At 53.7% G+C, this 21,369-nt stretch overlaps 3 protein-coding genes across 3 annotated transcripts in view; 2 read left to right on the forward strand and 1 right to left on the reverse strand.

The window, feature by feature from the left end:
• Positions 1–21,369, forward strand: part of LOC135405395 (zinc finger protein 239-like) — a 669,637-nt gene that overhangs the window by 504,238 nt on the left and 144,030 nt on the right. The gene's annotated exons all lie outside the window — the stretch shown is intronic.
• Positions 196–8,118, forward strand: LOC135405037 (zinc finger protein 239-like). Its single transcript, XM_064639756.1, has 2 exons — positions 196–237; positions 7,044–8,118. Exons 1-2 carry the CDS (start codon positions 196–198, stop codon positions 7,965–7,967), a joined length of 966 nt encoding a protein of 321 aa, XP_064495826.1. The 3' UTR covers positions 7,968–8,118.
• Positions 19,913–20,884, reverse strand: LOC135405038 (olfactory receptor 14A16-like). The gene has a single exon (XM_064639757.1). It carries the CDS (start codon positions 20,882–20,884, stop codon positions 19,913–19,915), a length of 972 nt encoding a protein of 323 aa, XP_064495827.1.

The following is a 21,369-nucleotide window of genomic DNA, read 5'->3' on the forward strand; positions in this document are numbered from 1 at the left end:
GGGGGGTTGGAAGTGATTTGAGGGGGGGCTGTGGGAGATTTGGGGGGATCTGAGGAGTTTGGATGGGGATTTGGGGGTTTTGAGTGCCTTTAGGGAAGTTAAAAGAGGTCTTGGGGACATTGGGGGGTCAGAGGTACCTATGGGGGGAGGGGATTAAAGGGAAAATGGAGGTTAGGAGACATTTGGGGGAGGTTAATGGGGCCTGGGCGGGCAGAGGAGGGGCTGCACCAAGAGCAGGTGAGTCCTAAGACCCCCCCTGGTGTCCCCAAGACCCTCTGGGTGTCCCCAGTTCCTCCCTTGACACCCCAAGACCCCCCTGGTGTCTCCAATGTTCCCAGGGACTTCCCATAGCCCTAATTCCCCCCTAGGCACCCCCAATTCCACTGTCCACAAACCCCTCCCCACTGTCCCCAAACCCATCCCTGATGTCCCCAACACTCCATCTCACCCCAGGAGACCCCCCCTGGACCCTCTGACCACAAAAACAGCCCCCCCACACACACTCACAGAAAGACCCAGGGCATCTGGGGAAACATTGGGGACAGTTGGGGGGCTTTGCAGGGCACTGGGTGATTACTGGGGGATTACCAGGACACACTGGGGGTAACTGAGGGACACTGGGAGGGCACTGGGAGGGACTGGGGAGTTACTGGGGGATTACCAGGACACACGGGGAGACACTGGCAGGTTACTGGGCCATACTGGGGGTTACTGGGTGCTCACTGGAAGATCACTGGGCCATCCTGGGGGGCAGTGGGAGGTCACTGGGACACACTGGCTGGTTACTGAAGGGGTCACTGGAAAGTCACTGGGATATACTGGGGTCTAGGGATCCCCTTACCCGGATGTAGTACATTTCCCTCCCCGGATTTTGGGGGCCATCCCTAGGACCCCTCCTCTTTGAGGCTGGGGGACCCCCTGGACCCACTGCTGGGCTTTAGGGAACCCCCCAAAATGCCCTCAAAACCCCTGAAAGCCCCCCCTCGACACATCAAAACCTTCTCAAGGTCCCCTCAAATGCCCTCAGAGACCTCGTCCCTCCCCACCACCCTCTAAAACCCTCTCAGTGACCCGCAAAACCCACCTGGGACCCCCCAGTCCCCTTTAGGGACCCCCCAATCCCCCTCAGAGACCCTCAAAACTGTCTAAGACCCCGTAAACCCCCTAGAGACCCCCAAAACTGCCTAAAAGGTCCCACCAGGACCTCCAAACCTCCTCAGAGACCCCTAAACCCCACCTGGCACCCCCCAAATCTCCTCAGAAACCAAAACCCCCTCAGAGACCCCCAAACCCCTTCAGGAACCTTCAACCACCCCCTGAGTCCCCTCAGGACACCGAACTCCCTCAGGGACCCCTCAAAACCTCCTCGGGAATCCCCGAACCCCCCCGCTAAACCCTCCCGAGCCCCCCCCCGGGGGGACTCACAGCACTCAGATCGAACCGCAGGCCCCGCCGCCATCACCGATTCCCGGCTGCGCGCGCACCGCGTTCAGAGAACGCCGCCGCAGCCAATCAGCGCGCGGCCACGCCCCCGCAGCCCCGCCCCCGCCCCTGCCGCGTTGGCTGCCGGGAATCGGTGATGGCGGCGGGTCGGTCGGTGAGCTCTGAGTGCAGGCGGGGGGTGCGGGAGAGCGGGGTCTGGGGATCCCCTCGGGGGCTGCGGGGAGCGCGGCTGTGGGTGGAAAGGCTGGAGGGCTCGGGAGGCTTTAGCGCGGGGGGTTGGGAGGTTCGGAGGACTCTCTCGGGGGCCGCGGGGCCCGGAGGCCTCCCAAGAACCCGGAAGGGTGATTCGATTGCCGAAAAAGTCCCTCGGAGAAAAAAATTCAAAACCACCGAACCAAAAAAAGAATCCTAAGAAAAGGAAAAGTGAGAAAAAGGTCAGGAAAAAACTGCAAGGGCCAGGATGATTTTATTGCTTTGCTTCAGTTTTTCCTTGGTCTCCTCCTTCTCAGGTTCTTTGCTCCCTTCCTTTACAGAAAGCTCTTCTGCTGTTCTGTGGTTTTGCGGTCCCTTAGGGGCTTTTAGGGGTCCCTGAGGAGGTTTTGGGGGGCTCTGAGGAGCTTTGGTGTCACGAAGGGACTTAGGGGGGAGGTTAAAGGTCCCTGAAGGGGTTTGGGAATCCCTGAGGGAGTTTTGGAGTCTCCGAGGGAATTGGGAGGTTCTGGGGGGCGTTGGGGAGGGTCTTTGAAGCAGTATTGAAGGTTTCTAGGGGGATTTAGGGAGTCACAGGCGGTTTTGAGGGTCTCTGAAGGAGTTTTTGGGGTCCCTGAAAGGGCTTGGGGGGTCCCAGGTGGGTTTTGCAGGTCACTGAGAGGGTTTAGGGGGTCCTGGCGGGGAGATGAGGTCTCTGAGGGGATTTGGGGTGTCTTTGACAAGGTTTCAATGGGTCCAGGGGTGGATTTCTGAGAGGATTTCAGGGGTTTTGAGAGGATTTTGGGGCGTCTCCGTGTCAGTCCTGCCTGGCCACGGCGAACTAAAACTCCTATGATGCCATTTCTCATCCCACCACAGCACCTCTGCCAGCCCAGCAAACCAACCCCAAGGAAAGGGGATCCCAATTCTCCCCTCGAACCCCAGAGACTCCCAAAACTCAGCACACAGAGACCCCAAAGGAAGGGGGGCCTGGGTGTCCCCTAAAGCCCAGCAGTGGGGTTCAGAGGATCTCCCAGCCCCCAGGGGAGGGGTCCTGCGGGTGCCCCCAAAAGTCCAGGGGGAAGATGTAGCAGAACTGACTAAGGGGATCCCAGTGCCCCCAGTATATCCCAATGACCTCCTACTGGCCCTCAGTATGGCCCAGTGACCCCCTCAGTGACCAGCCAGTGTGTCCCAGTGACCTCCCACTGCCCCTCAGTATGGCTCAGTGATCCTCCAGTGAGCACCCAGTAACCCCCAGTATGGCCCAGTAACCTGCCAGTGTCCTCCCGTGTGTCCTGGTAATCCCCCAGTAACTCCCCAGTCCATCCCAGTGCCCCCTGGTTCCCCCCAGTGTGTCCCACTATCCCCCAGTAATCACTCAGTGCCCCTCAAAGGCCCCCAACTGTCCCCAGTGTGTCCCCAGATGCCCTTGGCCTTTCTGTTACTGTGGGGGGAGAGAGCATTTTTATGGTCAGAGGGTCCAGGCGGGGCTCCTGGAGGGAGATGGAGGGTTGGGGACATCAGGGATGGGGTTTGGGGACAGTGGGAACAATGAGGAGGGGTGTGGGGACAGTGGAATTGGGGGGAATTATGGCCATGGGGAGGCCCTGGGGACATTGGAGACACCAGGGGGGTCTCAGGGTGTTAAGGGTGGAATTAGGGACACCAAGAAGGTCTTGGGAACCCCAAGGGGGTATCAGGAGTCACCTGCTCATGGTGCAGCCCCTCCTCTTTCCCCCTAGACATCATTAACCCCCTCCCAAATGTCTCCTAACCCCCCTTTTCCTTTTAATCCCCTCCCCCTACAGATCCTTTGACCTCCCAAGACCCCTTTTAACTCCCTTAAATGCACCCAAAGCACCCCAAACCCCCCCAAATTCCTATCCAACCACCCCCCCAAATCTCCCCCAGCCCCCCCTCAAATCACTTCCAACTCCCCCCAAAGAGGGATCACCCGGCACCTTGGGACAGGAACACAGTGGGCTGTACTGGGGGCACTGGGCTGTACTGGGAGGCCACTGGGGGGGCTCAGGTGTCCCAGGACAACGTGGCCCAGCTCCAAGAGAGATCTGGGGAGCAGTGAGGAGGTACTGGTCTGTCTTGGTCTGTCCTGGTCTGTCCTGGTCTGTGCTGGTTTGTACCCCGAATCCCCAAATCCCCTCCCAATCTCCCCCAAGACCCTCTTGGACCCCAAAGCCCTCCAGGCCCCTGACTTGGTCCTGCTGCCCCTTGAGCATCTGCAGCTGCTGCAGAACCAGGCATTTCATCAGCAAATGTGCAGGTGACACCAAGCTGGGGGTGTGTTCATGTGCTGGAAGGCAGGAGGGCTCTGCAGAAGGATCTGTCTGAGGAAGAGTGTGTCAGCAGGAGCAGGGATGTGATTGTTGGGCTGGACAGAGCGCTGGTGAGGCCACCCCTGGAGTGCTGTGTCCAGCTCTGGGCCCCTGAGTTGAGGAGGGCCCTGGAGGGGCTGGAGCAGGTGCAGAGAAGAGCAGCGAGGCTGGGGAAGGGAGTGGAGCCCAAGTGGTGTGAGGAGAGGCTGAGGGAGCTGGGGGTGTTGAGGCTGGAGAAGACGAGGCTCAGGGGAGACCTCCTGACTGTCTGCAAGTCCCTGCCAGGAGGTTGGAGCCAGGTGGGGGTGGGGCTGTTCTGCCAGGAAGCAGCAGTAGGACAAGAGGGCTGGGTCTTGAGCTGTGCCATGGGAGGTTTCGGTTGGATATTAGGAAGCAATTTTTTACAGAGAGAGTAATCAGGCCTTGGAATGGGCTGGGCAGGGAGGGGGTGGAGTCAGCGTCCCTGGAGGTGTTGAAGGTGAGAGTGGATGTGGCCTCAGTGCCATGGTCTGGAAAGCACGGCGGGGTTGGATCCAGGGTTGGACTTGATGATCTCGGAGGTCTTTTCCAACCCAGCTGATTCTGTGATTCTCTGATTCCCATTCCTATGGCAGCACATGCTTGAGGCTCTATCCCCAGGGTGATAGAGATGTCTGTCCATATCTATCTCCAAGGTTAGTCTGTAAATGTGTGGTGTTAGAAAAGCAGGCTAAGTTCTGGGATGATTGTAGAAGGAGAAAGAAGCCCAGAGGCCAGTGCAAGCAGGCAGCCCTCAGCTTGCACCTGATGTCCCCTCCCTGCAGGTTCCTGTCCTTGAGCCCAGGCCCTGAGGTGAGGCTGAGAAGTGGCGCGGAGGTGAACCCAGAGCTGTCCCTGAGGTGAGGCTGAGAATAAGTGCAAGGCAGAGGTGCTGCTGAGGAAGGAGAGCCCCGTGGTGGGGAAGAGGCGAAGGTGCCCATCCCCGAGCAGGTGCTGTCTCCATCCCCTGTGTGCCAGGTGAGCTGGGGCTTTGCTGCAGAGCTGCGGGCGCTGATTTGAGCATCTCCAAGTGCTGAGATGGTGGGCACCCAGGAACACAAACTGTGCCTGGCCATGGAGCCTGCAAGGAGGAGCAGAGACAGCGGTGGCAGTGTGGGGGTCCAGGTTGTCCCTGTGCCTTCCCCTGCAGTCCCTGTCTGTCCCTGCTGGGCCCCTGTCCATCCCCATCAGGTCCCTGCCCGTCCCCCCCGGGCTGAGCTCCCCCCAGGAAGTGCCGTGGAGCTGAAGCTGCTGCCATCCCCCCCCTGCAGCCGCTGCCCCAGCCAAGGGAGCAGCAAAGGCAGGGCCAGGAGCAGAGGCAGCAGCAGGGGAGCCCTGGGGGGGCCGGGAAGCTCCTGTGTGGGTCAGGAAAGAGGCGCTGGGCACGAGGCCGGGGCTGTGCTGAGCAGGCCCAGCCCTCACATCCCCCCAGCCAACGCCGGCTGCCCGGGGGGCTTGGGAGGGACCCCCAGCCCGTGTGCCCCACACTGAGCTGGCAGAGAGAGAGCCAAGGGACAGGGCCACGGGCAGGGCCAGGGGTGAGGGACAGGCAGGGCCATTGCAGGGCCACGGTGAGGGCACAGCCTGTGGCAGCAGAGCTGCCCAGGGCCGGGGGCAGCCGGGGGTGTTGGTACCAGCCAGTGCTGGGGCCGAGCAGAGCACGAGGCCTCTTGCAGAGCCCTGGAGCAGCCTCCCACTTGCCACCCCACCCTGGTGGAGTGACACTGTCCCCTCCCTATAGGACACTCCCCCAGAACTCTTCAGGGTGGGCTTTTGTGTATAGTCTTGGTTGCTGATTCCTGCTGGGGACCTGAGGGAGCCTCTGCAATCCCATCCATGGGGCACAATCTTCCCTCCAGAGCTTGGCTCACTGCAGACTTTGCCGGGAAATCTGTGCTGGCAACTGCATCCTCATCCCGAGGGCAGTTTGTATCCCTGAGTGCTGATCCATCCTGGGGACCCAAGGGATCCTCTGCCACTCCATCCATGCAGCAGGAGTCACCCTCCTGCCCTTGACTCCCTGCAGAGGAACAAGTGCCATCTCTGTTTGGGAGAAGCCAGATGCTGCCCCTGGGCCATCAGAAGTGGTGCTGAAACCTCTTTCAGCCCAGCCCCGGGTGCAGTTTTCTCATCCCCTCACCGAGTGCCCGCTCCCCCAGCCGGCACTGACCAACCAGGGCATTTGGCACACGTGGTTTGGTGGTTTGGAGAAACAGCCCCGGACTGGCAGGGGGCCAGATAACCTCGAGGAACAACCCTGGTGAGTTTGAAGTGACACTACATTAATAGAGCTTTAGATTAATATATAGCAACTCTATCAAGTGCTCATGAAATGACCTCAATCCCCTCATCATCCTAATTAAATAGTATTTTCTTGGGCCAAATCTTGATATTTTGGAGTATTTTTGGCTGAATCCTAACTTTTTACAGTTTGTGAGGGGGTTTGTCTTTCTGTTTCTGAGGGGTTTTTTGCCTGAATCTTGGAGGTTTGGGTTTTTCTGGGCTGAATCTTGGTGTTTTGGAGGTTTTTATGGACACAGGATGCCCGGTGAGTTCTAGAGATGGACTTGGGCAGGAGGAACCCCCAAGCCAACGCGCTCAGCCCTTGTTTTCCCCCCATCAGGATTTGTCCTTCCCAAAGCTTGGGTGGATGGAGGAGGAGGCTGCGAGGAAGAGGAAGATGCCTTGGGCCCCCCAGGCAGGTGAGGAGGCAGTCAGTGTCCCTTTGGGCGGGTGTTGTGCTGGCTCTGTCAGCCGAGCATGGCCCCGGCTGCAGGACAACCCCGCTGGCGCCGCCGTCCTGCCGGGGCCGGAGTTGGGGGGATGTCCTTGGCCTTCCCTGTGGGCCGGAGGCAAATCCCCTCCCTGTCCTTCTTGCTTCCTGCCCCAGGCCCCGAGCTGAGGACGGAGAGCCCGGAGGACAAATCCCCCCATGAGACCCTGGTGGGAGAGGCCGTTTTGAAGGGCTCCACGGCGCAGGAAGGCAGCGGGGAGGAAAAGGGCCGGAGATCCCCCCGCAGGAGGGGCTCCAAAGCCATCCCAGGGTGCTCTGAGGAGGAAAGAGCCAGCCTGGGCCGGGAAGGCGGCCAGAGCTTGAGGCGGAGCCCTGACCTGGTGGTCCATGAGCAACCTCCCAGCAGGGAGAAGCCCTTCAGGTGCTTGGAATGTGGGAAGAGCTTCAGGAGGAGCACCACCCTCCTCACCCACCAGCACATCCACACTGGGGAACGACCCTACCCATGTGGGGAATGTGGGAAGAGCTTCAGGCAAAGCTCCAAGCTTATCCAACACCAGCGCATCCACAGTGGGGAATGGCCCTACACATGTAGAGAATGTGGGAAGGGCTTCAGTGACAGGTTCACTCAACGCACCCACCAGCGCATCCACACTGGGGAACGTCCCTACAAGTGTGGGGAATGTGGGAAGAGCTTCAACTGCAGCTCCAACCTCCTCACCCACCAGTGCATCCACACTGGAGAACGTCCCTACACGTGTGGGGAATGTGGGAAGAGTTTCAGGCACAGCTCCACCCTCCACTCCCACAAGCACATCCACACTGGGGAACTACCCTACACGTGTGGGGAATGTGGGAAGAGCTTCAGGAACAGCTCACACCTCCATATCCACCAGCACATCCACACTGGGGAGCGGCCCTACACGTGTGGGGAATGTGGGAAGAGCTTCAGTGACAGCTCCAATCTTCACGCCCACCAACGCATCCACACCGGAGAACAGCCTTACACTTGTGGGAAATGTGGGAAGAAGTTTCAGACCAGCTCTCATCTTCTCAGGCATGAGCGGACACACACGGATGAGAGGCCCTTCCGCTGCACCGACTGCGGGAAGGGCTTCAAGCAGAATGCTCACCTCGTCACCCACCAGCGCATCCACACCAGGGAGAGGCCCTACAAGTGTGGGGGGTGTGGGAAGAGCTTCACCCACAGCTCTACCTTGACCAAACACCAACGGACCCACTGCTAAGGGAAGCCCTGTGAGTGCCCCGACTGCAGGAAGAGCTTCGGCCGTAGGACTGACACACAAAAAAGGTTTCAAAAGGTCTTCAGGATTTTGAGTATCTGCACTCCAACATCAGTTTATTCTTTTGAATATGTGTAACTTTAACATCATTTTAGTCTGAAAGCCAAATTCACCACTACCCTGTTCCTCGATAAATGACTAGTTACACTGAAGCAAAGAGCACTGGAACCAGTGCAACAAGCCCCAGTCTGACTTTCACACCTGCCCACGTGTCCTGTTTTCTGCTGCTCTACAGACTTCCTTGTTTAAAATACAATGGAAAAATGAACAGTTTTTGGGGTTGTTTTGGTTTTGGGCTCGGGTTTCCCCCCCCCCTAGTGTTCTCATTAACCTCATTACAAATCTATTTCAGTGTTTGAAGATGAATTAAAATTTTGAATGATTTTTAATGTTAATGCCTTGACCAAAGTATCAAAACATGAAAAATAAAAAAAAAAACAAAACACTACAAAGCTGTCCATTATTGTGACAATCAAACACTCAGAAGTACGAACTTAAGCACAGTGAAAACCCCATAAGACCATTAAAATAATTTTAATATTTATATATTAATATATTTTTACTAAGCTTAACATAAGGAAATTTAATTCCTGACATCAGCTTTCCCCACCTCCCAAAAAGGTAATTTAGTTACATCTTAGTCACCCTTGAAAGGCTCTTTCCAGTTGGGTTGGCCTCTGCCTTAGACACTCATGAGATCTGCCAAATCCAATTTAAGGGCAAATTTCCCCACCAGGTTCAACTGCATTGGTTTTACCAAAAACTTTGCAAGTAACCCCACAACTTTCATCTTAAACTCTTCTCTCAACCTTGTAAAATAATTAGCAGTAAACAGACCTGATAATGCATTATAATTAAGAACATGTTCTTGTTCTCAGAGTTATTCATACATCAAAAAGATGCCACAGAACGGCCAAAATATTAATAGCAACCTCTACACTTTGGAAATCTACATTTGGTTTTTAAAGATTTCACAGTGGTTGTTTCCTTAGGAATTCAGGCACATTTTACTAACAAGTTTCAATAAAGTTACAAAAACATCTTCCTCCACTAAGACACATGCAGTCATCCCAACCTGAGGTAGGCACTGAAAAGCCCAATTTTTTTCTTAGCTGTCTCGAGTCTTTCATTCCTTCTGTCACATCAATTAGGCATCAGCCCATTTTTCAAGCTGCTGTTATCTACCAGCTCCTGGTTTGGTTTCCAAGCCCAGTATTTTGGCCACGATAAAATCAGGGACCTGGGCAGTCATGTCAGAATGACAAAGAGTACTGACACTCCCTGCCAAGGGAGACAAACCATTCCCAACCTCGACCAAAGGTTCAAGGCAACAATTCTGAAACAAAATTTACAAAGTTTTTCTCTTCAGTTTTTTGCTGCAATTCTCTGTTGCTCTATTAAAAGACCTCAGCAGTGAAAGACAAGGCCTGATGGCCAAACCCAGGGCTTCAGCCACTTGAGGTCTATTGAAACCTTCTGTTCCTCAAGTGAGAGACTGAAATCCAACACGTACAACACCCACGCATGAGACACCAACACACTGACCAAGTTTTCCAGAGTGAAATCTGAGGCTTCAACTTAAAAACTGAGGTGACCTTCCCTGGGAATTGCCTCCAACAGAGGGAGCTGAATGGACAGAATGAGGCTGTGAACAAACCAAACCTCAAGGTCTACGTCTCAAAGTCCATTAAAGCAAGGTTTTAGTCTCAAAGACACATCCCTGGTAACTTTGACACTGCAGGAAAGAGCAGACGTGTCCTTTCTGGCCAGCAAAGTCCATCATGAGTTCCTGTCAGAGACTGCACAGAACATGAGTGCCCTGGACAGCCCTAGTTCTGCTTTTACCACCATCAGATGTTCTGTAAGCACAGCAGTCAAAGCACAACTCATGTAGGTTTGGGTATTTTTAGCTAAGGCTGTTTGCCAGGTTTCTCAGATTTAGAGAGGAATTCCCGGTAAGATGTGACTTTATTCACAGATGCACTCTTTTTTGGGTGTTATTTTGAAATAATAAACTGTATTGCATTAAGCAAAGTATGTCAACTTCAGTAAAGCTTCAATAAAGTGTCGGGCAACTGTTGAGCACCTTAGTGAATTCATCTGTAAGCAAAAAGCTCAGGGGCATTGTGGTGGCTTCCATCCCTCTGCACACAGACATCACCTCCCAGCTCTGCTTCTCTGCTTGACCACCTTTGCCGTAGGACAGCCTGGGCTGGAGAGGAGACAGGGATGGGGAGAAGTTGAAAGGCCCTGACAGAGCCACCTTCTGCAGGCCTTTGGCCATGGCTGCTGTCTGTGCCCCTGATGCCAGGAGGAGGGGAGTGCCCCTTGCAGCCCTGGGGCCTCAGGGCCTCCTTGTCCCTGCTCAGCAGCCTGGCAGGTGCCACCCCATGGTCCTGCCCTTGGCACTGCACATCCCACATCCCAGTGCCCCAGGAAGAGCCCTGAGGAATGAGGCAGGGACAGGATCTGCCTTCCCAGGGGCTGGGGATCAGGGCTTGGTCCTTTGGATTAAGAAAACAAGTCAAGGTTTATTCAGCATCAGAGACACCTTTCCCTTGCTTGTCCATCCTTGTCATCACTCTCTGCACTTCTCTGCTCTCACTGGAATCTGGGGACACGTTCTCAGTTGTGTCCCTCAATGAGATTCATTAGAACTACAAGAAACTTTAGTGTTTCAATCTCACTTTGATTCCTTAGAAGTTGTTTGAATGTACTCTCAGGGACTGAGTCTCATGTAAACAATGACAAACCCGCTGAGGACCATGAAATGCCTGGGGCTGTTGCTGTGCTGCTGAGCTGGGCCGGGCTCCTGGCACACAGGGAGCTCCTGGCAACCAAGAAGAGCTTCAAAGAGACAGCTCTGCTGGTGAGCAGCTCCTCTGCACAGCCCAGCAGGGCTGAGGGCACTGCCAGGGCAGCTCAGGGACACCAGCAGGGCACACACAGAGCTTCAAGGGGCTCAGCACTGGCAGGAGGGCTGAGAGCTCCCTGCAGGAGGAACCTTGGCAGGACTGCACATGGTGAGTCTGTGGCTGCAGGGCAGTGCAGGGGCAGCTCCTGGAGGCATCTCCTAAAGCTGGCCCAGCCCCAGCTGATGGGATGGGTGAGCAGGGGGCTGTTTTGGGGCACTTTGGAAGAGCTGTGAAGCCAGGGGTGCAGCCAGGGGTGCCCAGGGCTGTGGGGCAGAGCAGGGTCCTGCAGCCCAGGGCGCTGTGCTGGGCAGGGACTCTGCTGCCTGCCAGGGGCAGCTCTCAGCCGGCCCGGGGAGCTGCTCCCAGGGCTGGGGCAGAAGGGCTGTGGGCAAGGAGCAAACCTGGCAGCTGAGGGAGAATCTTTTCCATGTCTCACTATTTCAGGGTCAGACCTGCTCACAGCTCCACACCACTACAGGATATTTAATGCAGATTTTTTTGCAAAGCTCACAAAAGACAGGGGCTACAGGAAAGGAGTTAGTCCTGATGGATGTTTCCTGTTTAGGCATTGTAGCAGAGACATTGTTCTCTCAGTTCAGGAGGCTGCACTGAAATTCCAACTCTTTTACTCTCGGAGATGAATCTTTCAGGCAGTGTCAGAAATGAGTACAGGATCCTGGGCAGTGCTGAGCCTTCCCTTGGGGGTGGGCACTCTCCTGTCCCAGCCCTTGGTTTCTCTGCAGGAGGGCTCCTGTCCTGCTCTGTCCAGCACAGCTGCACCTCTGGGCTGGCACAGGGGACACTTCACAGAGCTGCCCTTTCAAGCAGCGCTGCCCTGCTCTCAGCACAGATCTTGGTGGGGTTTTTAAAGATGAATCTGTGTGTGTAGTCATCTTCAAGGCAGCCCAAGGGAAAGTGCAGGGCAGATGGGAAACAGGCTGAGAGGCACTGCAGCTCTCCTGGCTCTGCAATAAGCAAGGGAGAGCACAGCCCTTCTGCCTGTCCTCTCTCAGCACTCTTCAGATTTGTCATCAGAAAAATTTGCCTAAGAAAATGCCCCCAGGTGTTATGACTGTAACCAAAAAACCCAGTCAAAATTATTTTAAAGACACACTGTACCTCCCTTCTGCAGCCCAAATTGCTCCAAGACAACAGTCCAGGAATTGAACTTTTCCATCAAAGCTGGGTTCCATGTGACATCCCCTATGATCATGAGAGCTGTCACAAACCAGCTCCATGTCTGCACTGCAGCAGAGTAAAGCTGAGTCCTTGGCAGCACATGACCAGAGCTCCTGCTCCTCACAGCACTCTCAGAGAGCACAAACCAGAGAAAAGAAATGCCTTGACTTGGAGGGGATTTCCCTGAAAACTGCACTGGCTTTGCTGAGAGGGGGTTGTCTTAATTGTTCCCTGTGCTTTCTTTTTCTGAACAGACCCTGTCCTAAGGAACAGCAAATGTCCAACAGCAGCTCCATGCCCCAGTTCCTCCTGCTGGCAGTCGCAGACAGGCGGGAGCTGCAGCTCCTGCACTTCTGGCTCTTCCTGGCCATCTCCCTGGCTGCCCTCCTGGCCAACGGCCTCATCCTCAGCGCCGTAGCCTGGGACCACCACCTGCACACCCCCATGGGCTTCTTCCTGCTCAACCTCTCCCTCACAGACCTGGGCTGCATCTGCACCACTGTCCCCAAAGCCATGCACAATTCCCTCTGGGACACCACAACCATCTCCTACACAGAATGTGCTGCACAGGCCTTTTTCTTTCTGTTCTTCATGGCAGCAGAGTATTGTCTCCTCATCATCATGTGCTACGACCGCTACGTTGCCATCTGCAAACCCCTGCACTACAGGACCCTCCTGGGCAGCAGAGCTTGTGCCCACATGGCAGCAGCTGCCTGGGCCACTGGCTTTCTCGATGCTCTGTTGCACACAGCCAATACATTTTCCCTGCCCCTGTGCCAGGGCAATGCCCTGGGCCAGTTCTTCTGTGAAATCCCACACATCCTCAAGCTCTCCTGCTCACATTCAGGCTACCTCAGGGAAATTCGGCTTCTTATGGTTAGTGCCTGTTTCGTGTTTGGTTGTTTCATTTTCATTGTTTTCTCCTATGTGCAGATCTTCAGGGCTGTGCTGAGGATCCCCTCTCAGCAGGGACGGCACAAAGCCTTTTCCATGTGCCTCCCTCACCTGACCGTGGTCTCCCTGTTTGTCAGCACTGTCCTGTTATCCCACCTCAAACCCCCCTCCATCTCCTCCCCATCCCTGGATCTGGCACTATCAGTTCTGTACTCGGTGGTGCCTCCAGCACTGAACCCCTCATCTACAGCCTCAGGAACCAGGAGGTCAAGGATGCCATAAGAAAAACAATCACTCGATGCTTTTCAGGAGCAATTATGTGCCAGGTTTCTGATGTGTAGCATTCAGAATGGGACTCCTTAATGGACCAGCCTTCCTGCTCAGGTTTGTCGTGGAGGTCATCAGGTTGTTCTTGCAATAATTTTCTGTGCAATGAAATATTACTATGCATCTGCCTTCTAATTTCATGTCTACCCATTGAATTTGACCCAGAGATGTATAAATGATGAATTGTACTGGCTGAGTATTTAAACAAAATAAAGAACCCTGCAGTGCCTTCTTTGTCCAAGACCCTTCTTCTCAGATGTTCCTAAAGGACAGCACACTGCAGGACAGGGTGTATTTCCAAACGGGAAGGGGACAATAATCCCAGCCCAGCAGCACTGCCAGGGAGCAGCAGGACTTGGTCTTTGCAGAGCTGCTCTCTTGCCACTTCCACACTGTCCTCCTGAGCCCCTTTCTCGCTGTAAGGCCTGAGTGCTCTCTGAGCACAGTCCTGTGGGCTGGAAGCCCTTGGAGCACAGGCAGGGACAGGCCCTGGGAACTTGTGAAGCAGAGCTGGGCTCCCTTACAGCATCTCCAGGATACTGTGGGATCTTCTGAGGGCGGGGAATGTACTGGGTCACTTCTTCTGTGACTATGCTCCAGGGCTGGAACTCTCCTGCAGTGTCACCATGACACTCCTGCTCTCTGCTTTCCAGGTTTCATTTTCAGATCCAGTCTTCCCCTCCTGTTCACAGGGACATCCTGTGAGTGCTTCAGAGCTGCCATCCTGGGGCAGCTCCTGCCCAGCGTGGGCAGGCACAAGGTCTCTCCAGCTGCTCCTCTCACCTCCCCAGTGCCACTGTTTTCTGCAGCCTTCTCATCCTTGCCCAGCACAGCCCTCCTGGCACAGTTGGACACAGCCCTTGTTCTACCCCCTCCTCAGGCACCTGCCCAATCCCCTCAGCTCCAGCCTGATGGCCAGAAACCTTCAGGGCAGGGAGGCACTGGGGAAAATGTTGAGGAAACCTTTCAGCTGCACTCAAATCCAATTGGAGGGGTTGGCCTCCTGGGAGAAATCCCTTTTAATTCTCCAGAACCACCAGGACAACTTGTGTTGTGTCCTGGGCACTCCTCTGGAAGTGTGGGATATGGAAAAATTTTGGTGTCAGGGCTATTGAGAAGGCTGGGCAGTGTCACTGGGAGACCTCTCCCAAACCCTCGCAAAGGCCAGAGCCGTCCCAGAGCTTCCTGGGGCCTTGGCAAAGGCAGACATGGAACCAGTCTGCAAACAGGGCAGCAAGGAGGGTTGGGAGACTTCCAGCTCAGGCTGGGAAGGGGATAGGGCAAGTCCTCCTGCAGCCATTGCCAGGCATGGGAAGGACAAGGCAGGGATTGCAGAACCCCTGTGGGAGGGAATAGAAGAGGATCTTGACATGACTTGACATGTTGTCCTGTTGTCTCCTTATGGCCAGACTGGTGACAGCTGGACTGAAGAAGTGGAAGATGTGGTGGGTGGGAAGTTGGCTGAATGAAGAGTGTCAAATCAAATCCATGGTACAAAGTCCTCTTGGCAGCAACGTACTGGTGAAATCCCTCAGTGAGCAGCCCTTGAACACCACTATAGGACATCTTTATTATCTCTCTGTACAATGGGACAAAATGTATTTTCCAGTCCTTTGTGGATGATGCCAAATTTCAGGGAGCCCTTGAGCAACCTGTCCTGGTTTAAAGACACATTTTGGGGTGGGAACTCCAATAAAATTAATTCACTTCTCTTTTATTCCCCACCACTACAGGGAGACAAAATACAAGGAGGTATAAGTGACAAAATAAGAGTTTTCTGTTGGTATTGCTGGTTTTGCTGCTATATTTCATGTCAGTAGAGTTCAAAGCAACAGCAGAGAGAGAAATTGCCTCCTCTCTCCCCCCCAACCCAACTCCCTTTTGTAAACAGATAAAACCAGGGATAAACACGTGCCTCCCTTCCCCGTTTTCCCCCTGAATGAACAAAGAACAAAAAACAAAACCAGGGGAAAGAGAGGACAAAGCAAAATGTGGGAAACTCTCTGGTCCGAGATCAGTTGTGCTGCCCAAGAACACGCTGACACCAGAGGTGTCCAAGCGGAGCAGCGGGGGGGAGACAGCGGCTCTGCTTGATTCCATGGAGTTCTGGGGAGGCACAGTGGGTGCCATGAGACTCTACAGTGTCACTATGGCCCCTTGGTTCCACAGGGTTCTGAGATGTCTCAGAGTTCCTTTTGTTCCAAAGAGTCATGGAATGGGCCCTTGTCACAATGGGCCCTTGGTTCCATGACATTCCACAGTGTCCCTGCATTCCTTTGGTTCCATGAGGCCCTGCAGTGTCACGGTGCCACTTGATTCTGTGACCCTACAAAGAATCAGAATGGCCCCTTGATTTAAGGCCAACTGAACGGGGGGCTGCCCTAGGGGGAGTGTGGGCACCCAGACAAGGGAGTTGTCACCCCCCTGGACTCAGCCCTGGGGTCACCACATCTGGACTGGTCTGTCTGTCTGTGAGGTTCCCCATTCTGGAGGAATGAGGAAGAACTGGAGAGGGTCTAGAGGAGATCTGACAGGATGGAGCTTTTCTCCATATTGGAAATAGAATGAAATCTCCACAAAGAGGAGCATGGAAGGTTGGGATTGAAGGTGAGGAAAAAGAAATATCACTCAACAGGGACCCTTGTGCTGCAAGAGGTCACCCAGAGGGAGTTAGGATCAGCCCATGGCTTTGTGTTCCAGGGAACAGCCAGAGGTGGTGCAGAGACATCAGGGAGGGTCTAGAAATGCTGCTGGGAGGGGGGTGGGAAAGCAGGAGGGGTGTGTGCAGCCTGCAAGGCCAGAGCAGCAGCAGGGCCAGGCCAGGACAGCCTGCAGGAGAGATGGCCAAGGGCTCTGGCAGGGCTGCAAGGCCCAAAGGCACCCAGGCCTTTGTCCCCTTGCCTCTGGCAGCTGCCTCTGCCACTCAGGCCACCACAACCAACTTTCCTGGCAGGTTCTGCCCTTGGGTTCTGCCTCGCCCCTCCCTCAGGAGCCTGGCAGGGGTTGCCCAGTTTTGGGCCTTTGTTGTTCCTCCCCCTCCCATCCCAGTGCCCCCCAAACAGCCCTGAGCCAGCCGGGAGGGACAGGATCTGCTGGGCCAGGGCCTGGGGCTCAGGCCTTGGCCTTTGTGCTCCACAAAACCAAGGCAGGCTTTGCTCAGCATTGCAGGGGCCTGCCCAGAGCCTTTGTCTGCCTGCACTCCTGGCCTCCAAGGAGCTGCTCCAAGGAGTCCCTGGGGAGGCTTTGTCAGTGCCTGCCCTCAGTGGGGCCCAGCAATGCTTCAAGGCACTTGGAGTTTGGCTTCTGACTTCTTCAGCAGCTGCTTCAATCTTCTCTCAGTACCTCAGGATCATGGGCTGGGCTGCAAACACACCGTGGGGCTCATTAAATTCCAGAAATCCCTCAGGATCTCTTTGTCTTCCTTTAATTGTCTTCAAGGCAATTTTGTAACAAGTCTTTGAAGTTTGTAATTTTTTTGTTTTAATTCGATGATGGATGATTTTGTAGTTCAGAGAAGAGGTGACAGAGGTGTTCTCCAAGTGATCTTGATGCTGAGTGTCTCCTCAGGAGATCCACACTGACCCTGGATGATCAATCTTGCTCCTCACCCCCCATTCTCACCCGTTCTGACATGGCCAATCTTGAACTGACAGCTGATGCAACTCCAAACACTGTGGGACCCATTAAAACAGAGAAAAACAAATTATTTCCCTTCCTTTAATTGTCTTCAAGTCATCAAGACTTGTACAACTAATTGGAGTTGTTTTGTAATTTAGCTAAGGAGGAAGATTTTAAAGTGGACATCACGAAAAATACATATTTTTTAATGAAAAGGAATGATTTACATAGAGACTTGGGATGCATGAGGGTCAGGGCAGAAAGGATTTTGATCCAAAGACAAAGGGGGAAAAAGAGATTAATAGCACTTAATCATTGACCAGTTGAGCAGTTTTCAAGCAATTCAATAGCATTTGCTACAATTTTAACAGTGACTGAATTCTAGATTCACAATAACAACATTCCCACCACAGTCAATTCACACGCACACCCAGGCAGAGATGTGTGGACACATCAATAGCTGGGTGTGGAAAGGTCCCTCTCCCAAATTCTTCTTGTTGTCAAGGAAACACTCCCCCAAATCCCTTTGTGTTTGCCAACAGACAAGGGTCACAGCTGGAGGAGTGTTTGTTGAGGGGGATCAGAATTGTCCTGGGCACCAGCGACGGTCTTTGGAGTGTCACAAACTGGAGGGTTCCCGAGCTGGGAGAGGCTGCCAGAGGTGTCCCACTGAGAGGGAGGTGCTGGGGAGCTGCCAGGGCCTCCCTCAGCCCTGCTGGTTGTGGGCTCACAAGGTGACTGGCTTTAGTGATCTGCTGAATTTCCATCCTGGTGTCAGGAATGACTGGAGTTTCCAAACTGTTTGGGAATTGTATCCAAACTGTTCCATTTGGGTTACGAGTCAGGTAGAGAACATTCCAACGTTTTCAGGGCATGACTGATTATCCTATGTTCCCGAGCTCTTACACCCATCCCACTCAGCTGGATGGGTTATTGACAATGTGTCAATTTGCGAGCGGCAACCCCGGCGGTGAGTGCGGCAGCCCCGTGGGAGCGGCGGCTCCGGGCACAGACGCTGGCGGCAGCCGCTGTGGCTCATGGAACCGAGTGGCCATTGGGACACTGCAGGGTCTCCTGGAATCCAGGGGCCGGTGGGACACGGGGGAGCCTCTTGGAGCCAGGGGAACCCTGGGATGTTTTGGAACATCCTAGAATCAAGGGGCCATTGTGACACTGCAGGGCCTCATGGAACCAAAGGAACCCTGAGAGCTTTTGCAACCTCATGGAATCAAGGGGCCATTTCTGGCAGGATGCTCTGCTCTGATAATACCTAAAAAATTGTCAGAGATTGCAAACAATGCACACTCTCTGTGATGAGTTACTGCTGGTGTCAAGGTGCTGTGTTTAATGTTGAATTATGCTAAACCCAAAATGCTTCATGAAACTTTAAACACACATCCTGCTTTCTGAAGCAGGATTTGACAGATAAGCTGCTCCCTGGCCTGCAAATATGTCTGGCAGTCAAACCCTTGATAACTATAAAAGCCCCATCCAACTGTCATGTGGCAGATTCTTCCACAGACTTCTTTGAAATGTCTGGAGCTTCTGCCATGAAGCAGGGACAGCTTTTCATGGTCACTCCCCAGGGGTTAAGTGAAAGAGAGAGAACTACCCCCTGTCGTTGTGTGATGAGTTACCTCAATCTCTGCTTCAGGATTGTTTCTTTTTGCTGGCTTTGATCCAATTGCTTTAATAGAATGACTTTGATAGACTCCACTGTCCTATCTTACACTATACTACTAGGAGTTTTTGGCTTTTATACTGTGCAGGAAATAATTCTGTTTAAGGTCTTTCATCTATTCACTTGTCTGATCAATTTTCTGTTCATTTGTCATAATAAATAAATTAATTTTATTGAAATATTTCTGATTTGCCATCCCTAAAACCTGCAGGACAAAGTGATTGAATCACACCTCTAGAATTCCTTCAGTCAAAACCAAAATCTGAGCCTGAGATTGGATCCAGCCACAGCCAGGCTCCTCTCTGAGAAGGAATTTAGAAAGCAAGGGGGTCCTTTCTGCCCCTCGTAGCTCAACGAGACGGCTTCTGCCATCAACTTTGTCTAAGCCTTCCACCCCCCAGCCCCAAGCCGTGACACATGGGCATGTCTTGTGCATGCAGTGCAAACATGGACTCCTGAGCTGGTCATTTGATGTCCCTCCTTGGAGGGAAGAACAAGCCCAATGGCCTGGGGTGAGAGGCCAGTGCTGGGAGCGGCGCTGGCTGTGCCAGGGCACTGCTGGGTGCCCCCACCCTGAGCACTCCCACCCTTGTGCTGGTCACTGCTGTTTTCCTCTGCAGGGCGTTGTGTTGGGCACATCCTGGAGAGCAAAGTGGAAAGCAGATTGAAGCTTTGAGGCCCTGGCCTGAGGAGATGCCCCTGCAGGATGGCAGTGCTGCTGCAGAGGTCAGCTCTGTGCCAGCAGTGCCCGTGGCTGTCCCTGCCTGCAGTCCCTGGACAGTCCTGCAGCAGGACTGGGACCGACTGCCAGAGCACTGAGGCCTCCAGGAACACAGGGCTCTGCAGGACAGTGTGGAAGGGAAGGGAGAGGAGGCCAGGCAGGAGAAGGGCTGCTGCTCCCTGACAGCGCTGCTCTGCTGGGACTCTTTTCTGGCCCAACTCTGCACAGAGGCACCGACCCTGCAGCTGCAGAGAAGTCAGAGAGGAAAGATGTCAGGCAAACAAGTCAATGCAGTGTTCTTTATTTGGTTTAAGCAGACAGCGAATAAAATTCCCAATTTGTACAGCCTGTGGGCCAGGCTAGAAAGGCAAACACTGAATTGAAAATGGTGTTTATAGCTATATAAAGAGATATATATATCTTTATTTATATCTTCATAGATATACAGATTTTTTGGTGTGAACAAATTCTCACAAAAATAACACTCCAATCAGAAGTAAAAAATAGAGAAGGTATGGTGGGCCGTTAATGAAGTCCATAACAGGACTGGCCTTTAATGAGGTACATAACATGCAGAAGAAAGAAAGTTTGTTGCTTCTGAAAAACACCCAGTTATGAGTTTCCTCAGGGCATCCTTGATCTCTTGGTTCCTCAGGCTGTAGATGAAGGGGTTCAGTGTTGGAGGAACCACCGAGTATAAAACTGACACCACCAGATCCAGGGATGGGGAGGAGATGGAGGGGGGCTTAAGATAGGCAAAGAATAAGGTGCTGATAAACAGGGAGAGCACGGCCAGGTGAGGGAGGCACATGGAAAAGGCTTTGTGCCGTCCCTGCTGAGAGGGGATCCTCAGCACAGCCCTGAAGATCTGCACATAGGAGAAAACAATGAAAATGAAACAACCAAATATTAAAAAGAAACTAACCACAATAAGCCCAAGTTCCCTGAGGTAGCCTGATTGTGTGCAGGAGAGCTTGAGGATGTGTGGGAGTTCACAGAAGAACTGGTCCAGGGCATTGCCCTGGCACAGGGGCAGAGAAAATGTATTGGCTGTGTGCAACAGAGAATAGAGAAATGCTGTGGCCCAGGCAGCTGCTGCCATGTGGGCACAAGCTCTGCTGCCCAGGAGGGTCCCGTAGTGCAGGGGTTTGCAGATGGCAACGTAGCGGTCGTAGCACATGATGATGAGGAGGGAAAACTCTGCTGCAAATAAGAATATGAGGAGAAAAACCTGTGCAGCACATCCTGCATAGGAGATGGTTGTGGTGTTATGGAGGGAATTGTGCATGGCTTTGGGGACAGTGGTGCAGATGCAGCCCAGGTCTGTGAGGGAGAGGTTGAGCAGGAAGAAGCCCATGGGGGTGTGCAGGTGGTGGTCACAGGCTACAGCGCTGAGGATGAGGCCGTTGGCCAGGAGGGCAGCCAGGGAGATGGCCAGGAAGAGCCAGAAGTGCAGGAGCTGCAGCTCCCGCCTGTCTGCGAATGCCAGGAGGAGGAACTGGGTGAGGGAGCTGCTGTTGGACATTTGCTGTCTCAGCTTATTGTTTTCTGTTGAGGAGAAAAAAGGCAGAACTGAATTAGGCCAGATTCAATCAGCAAAACATCTTGCATGTCTCATAGCAATTCAATATTCAGGACCTCTTTTCAGGAAGATCTCTGCATCCCTCTCCCTGAGCTCTGGGTTTTGCTGGCTGAAGGGGGCACTGAGAGCAGGGACCCTGGAATGGGCTCCCGAGGAATCCTTCTTGCTGTGCAGTGAGAGGCAACTTGGAGCACAGAGTGACCTCCAATTAAATGCACTTGTGATGCATCAAAGTGTTTCCAGAACTGCTGGTCACAGTGTGCCCAAGCACAGAACAGAGGGAAGGGATTTGGGGAACTTGATTTTGTTCCAGTTCCTCTTGCCAGGAGTGAGTTTGTATGGTTGAAATCTCTGACATTTCTAATGTGCTCCAAGTGAAATCTTGTGAGTCCTGAGAGGCAAAGGGATGGTCTCTTGGTGCAGAGACA

This window comes from Pseudopipra pipra, chromosome W, assembly GCF_036250125.1.
Source record: "Pseudopipra pipra isolate bDixPip1 chromosome W, bDixPip1.hap1, whole genome shotgun sequence".
Lineage (NCBI taxonomy): Eukaryota > Metazoa > Chordata > Aves > Passeriformes > Pipridae > Pseudopipra > Pseudopipra pipra.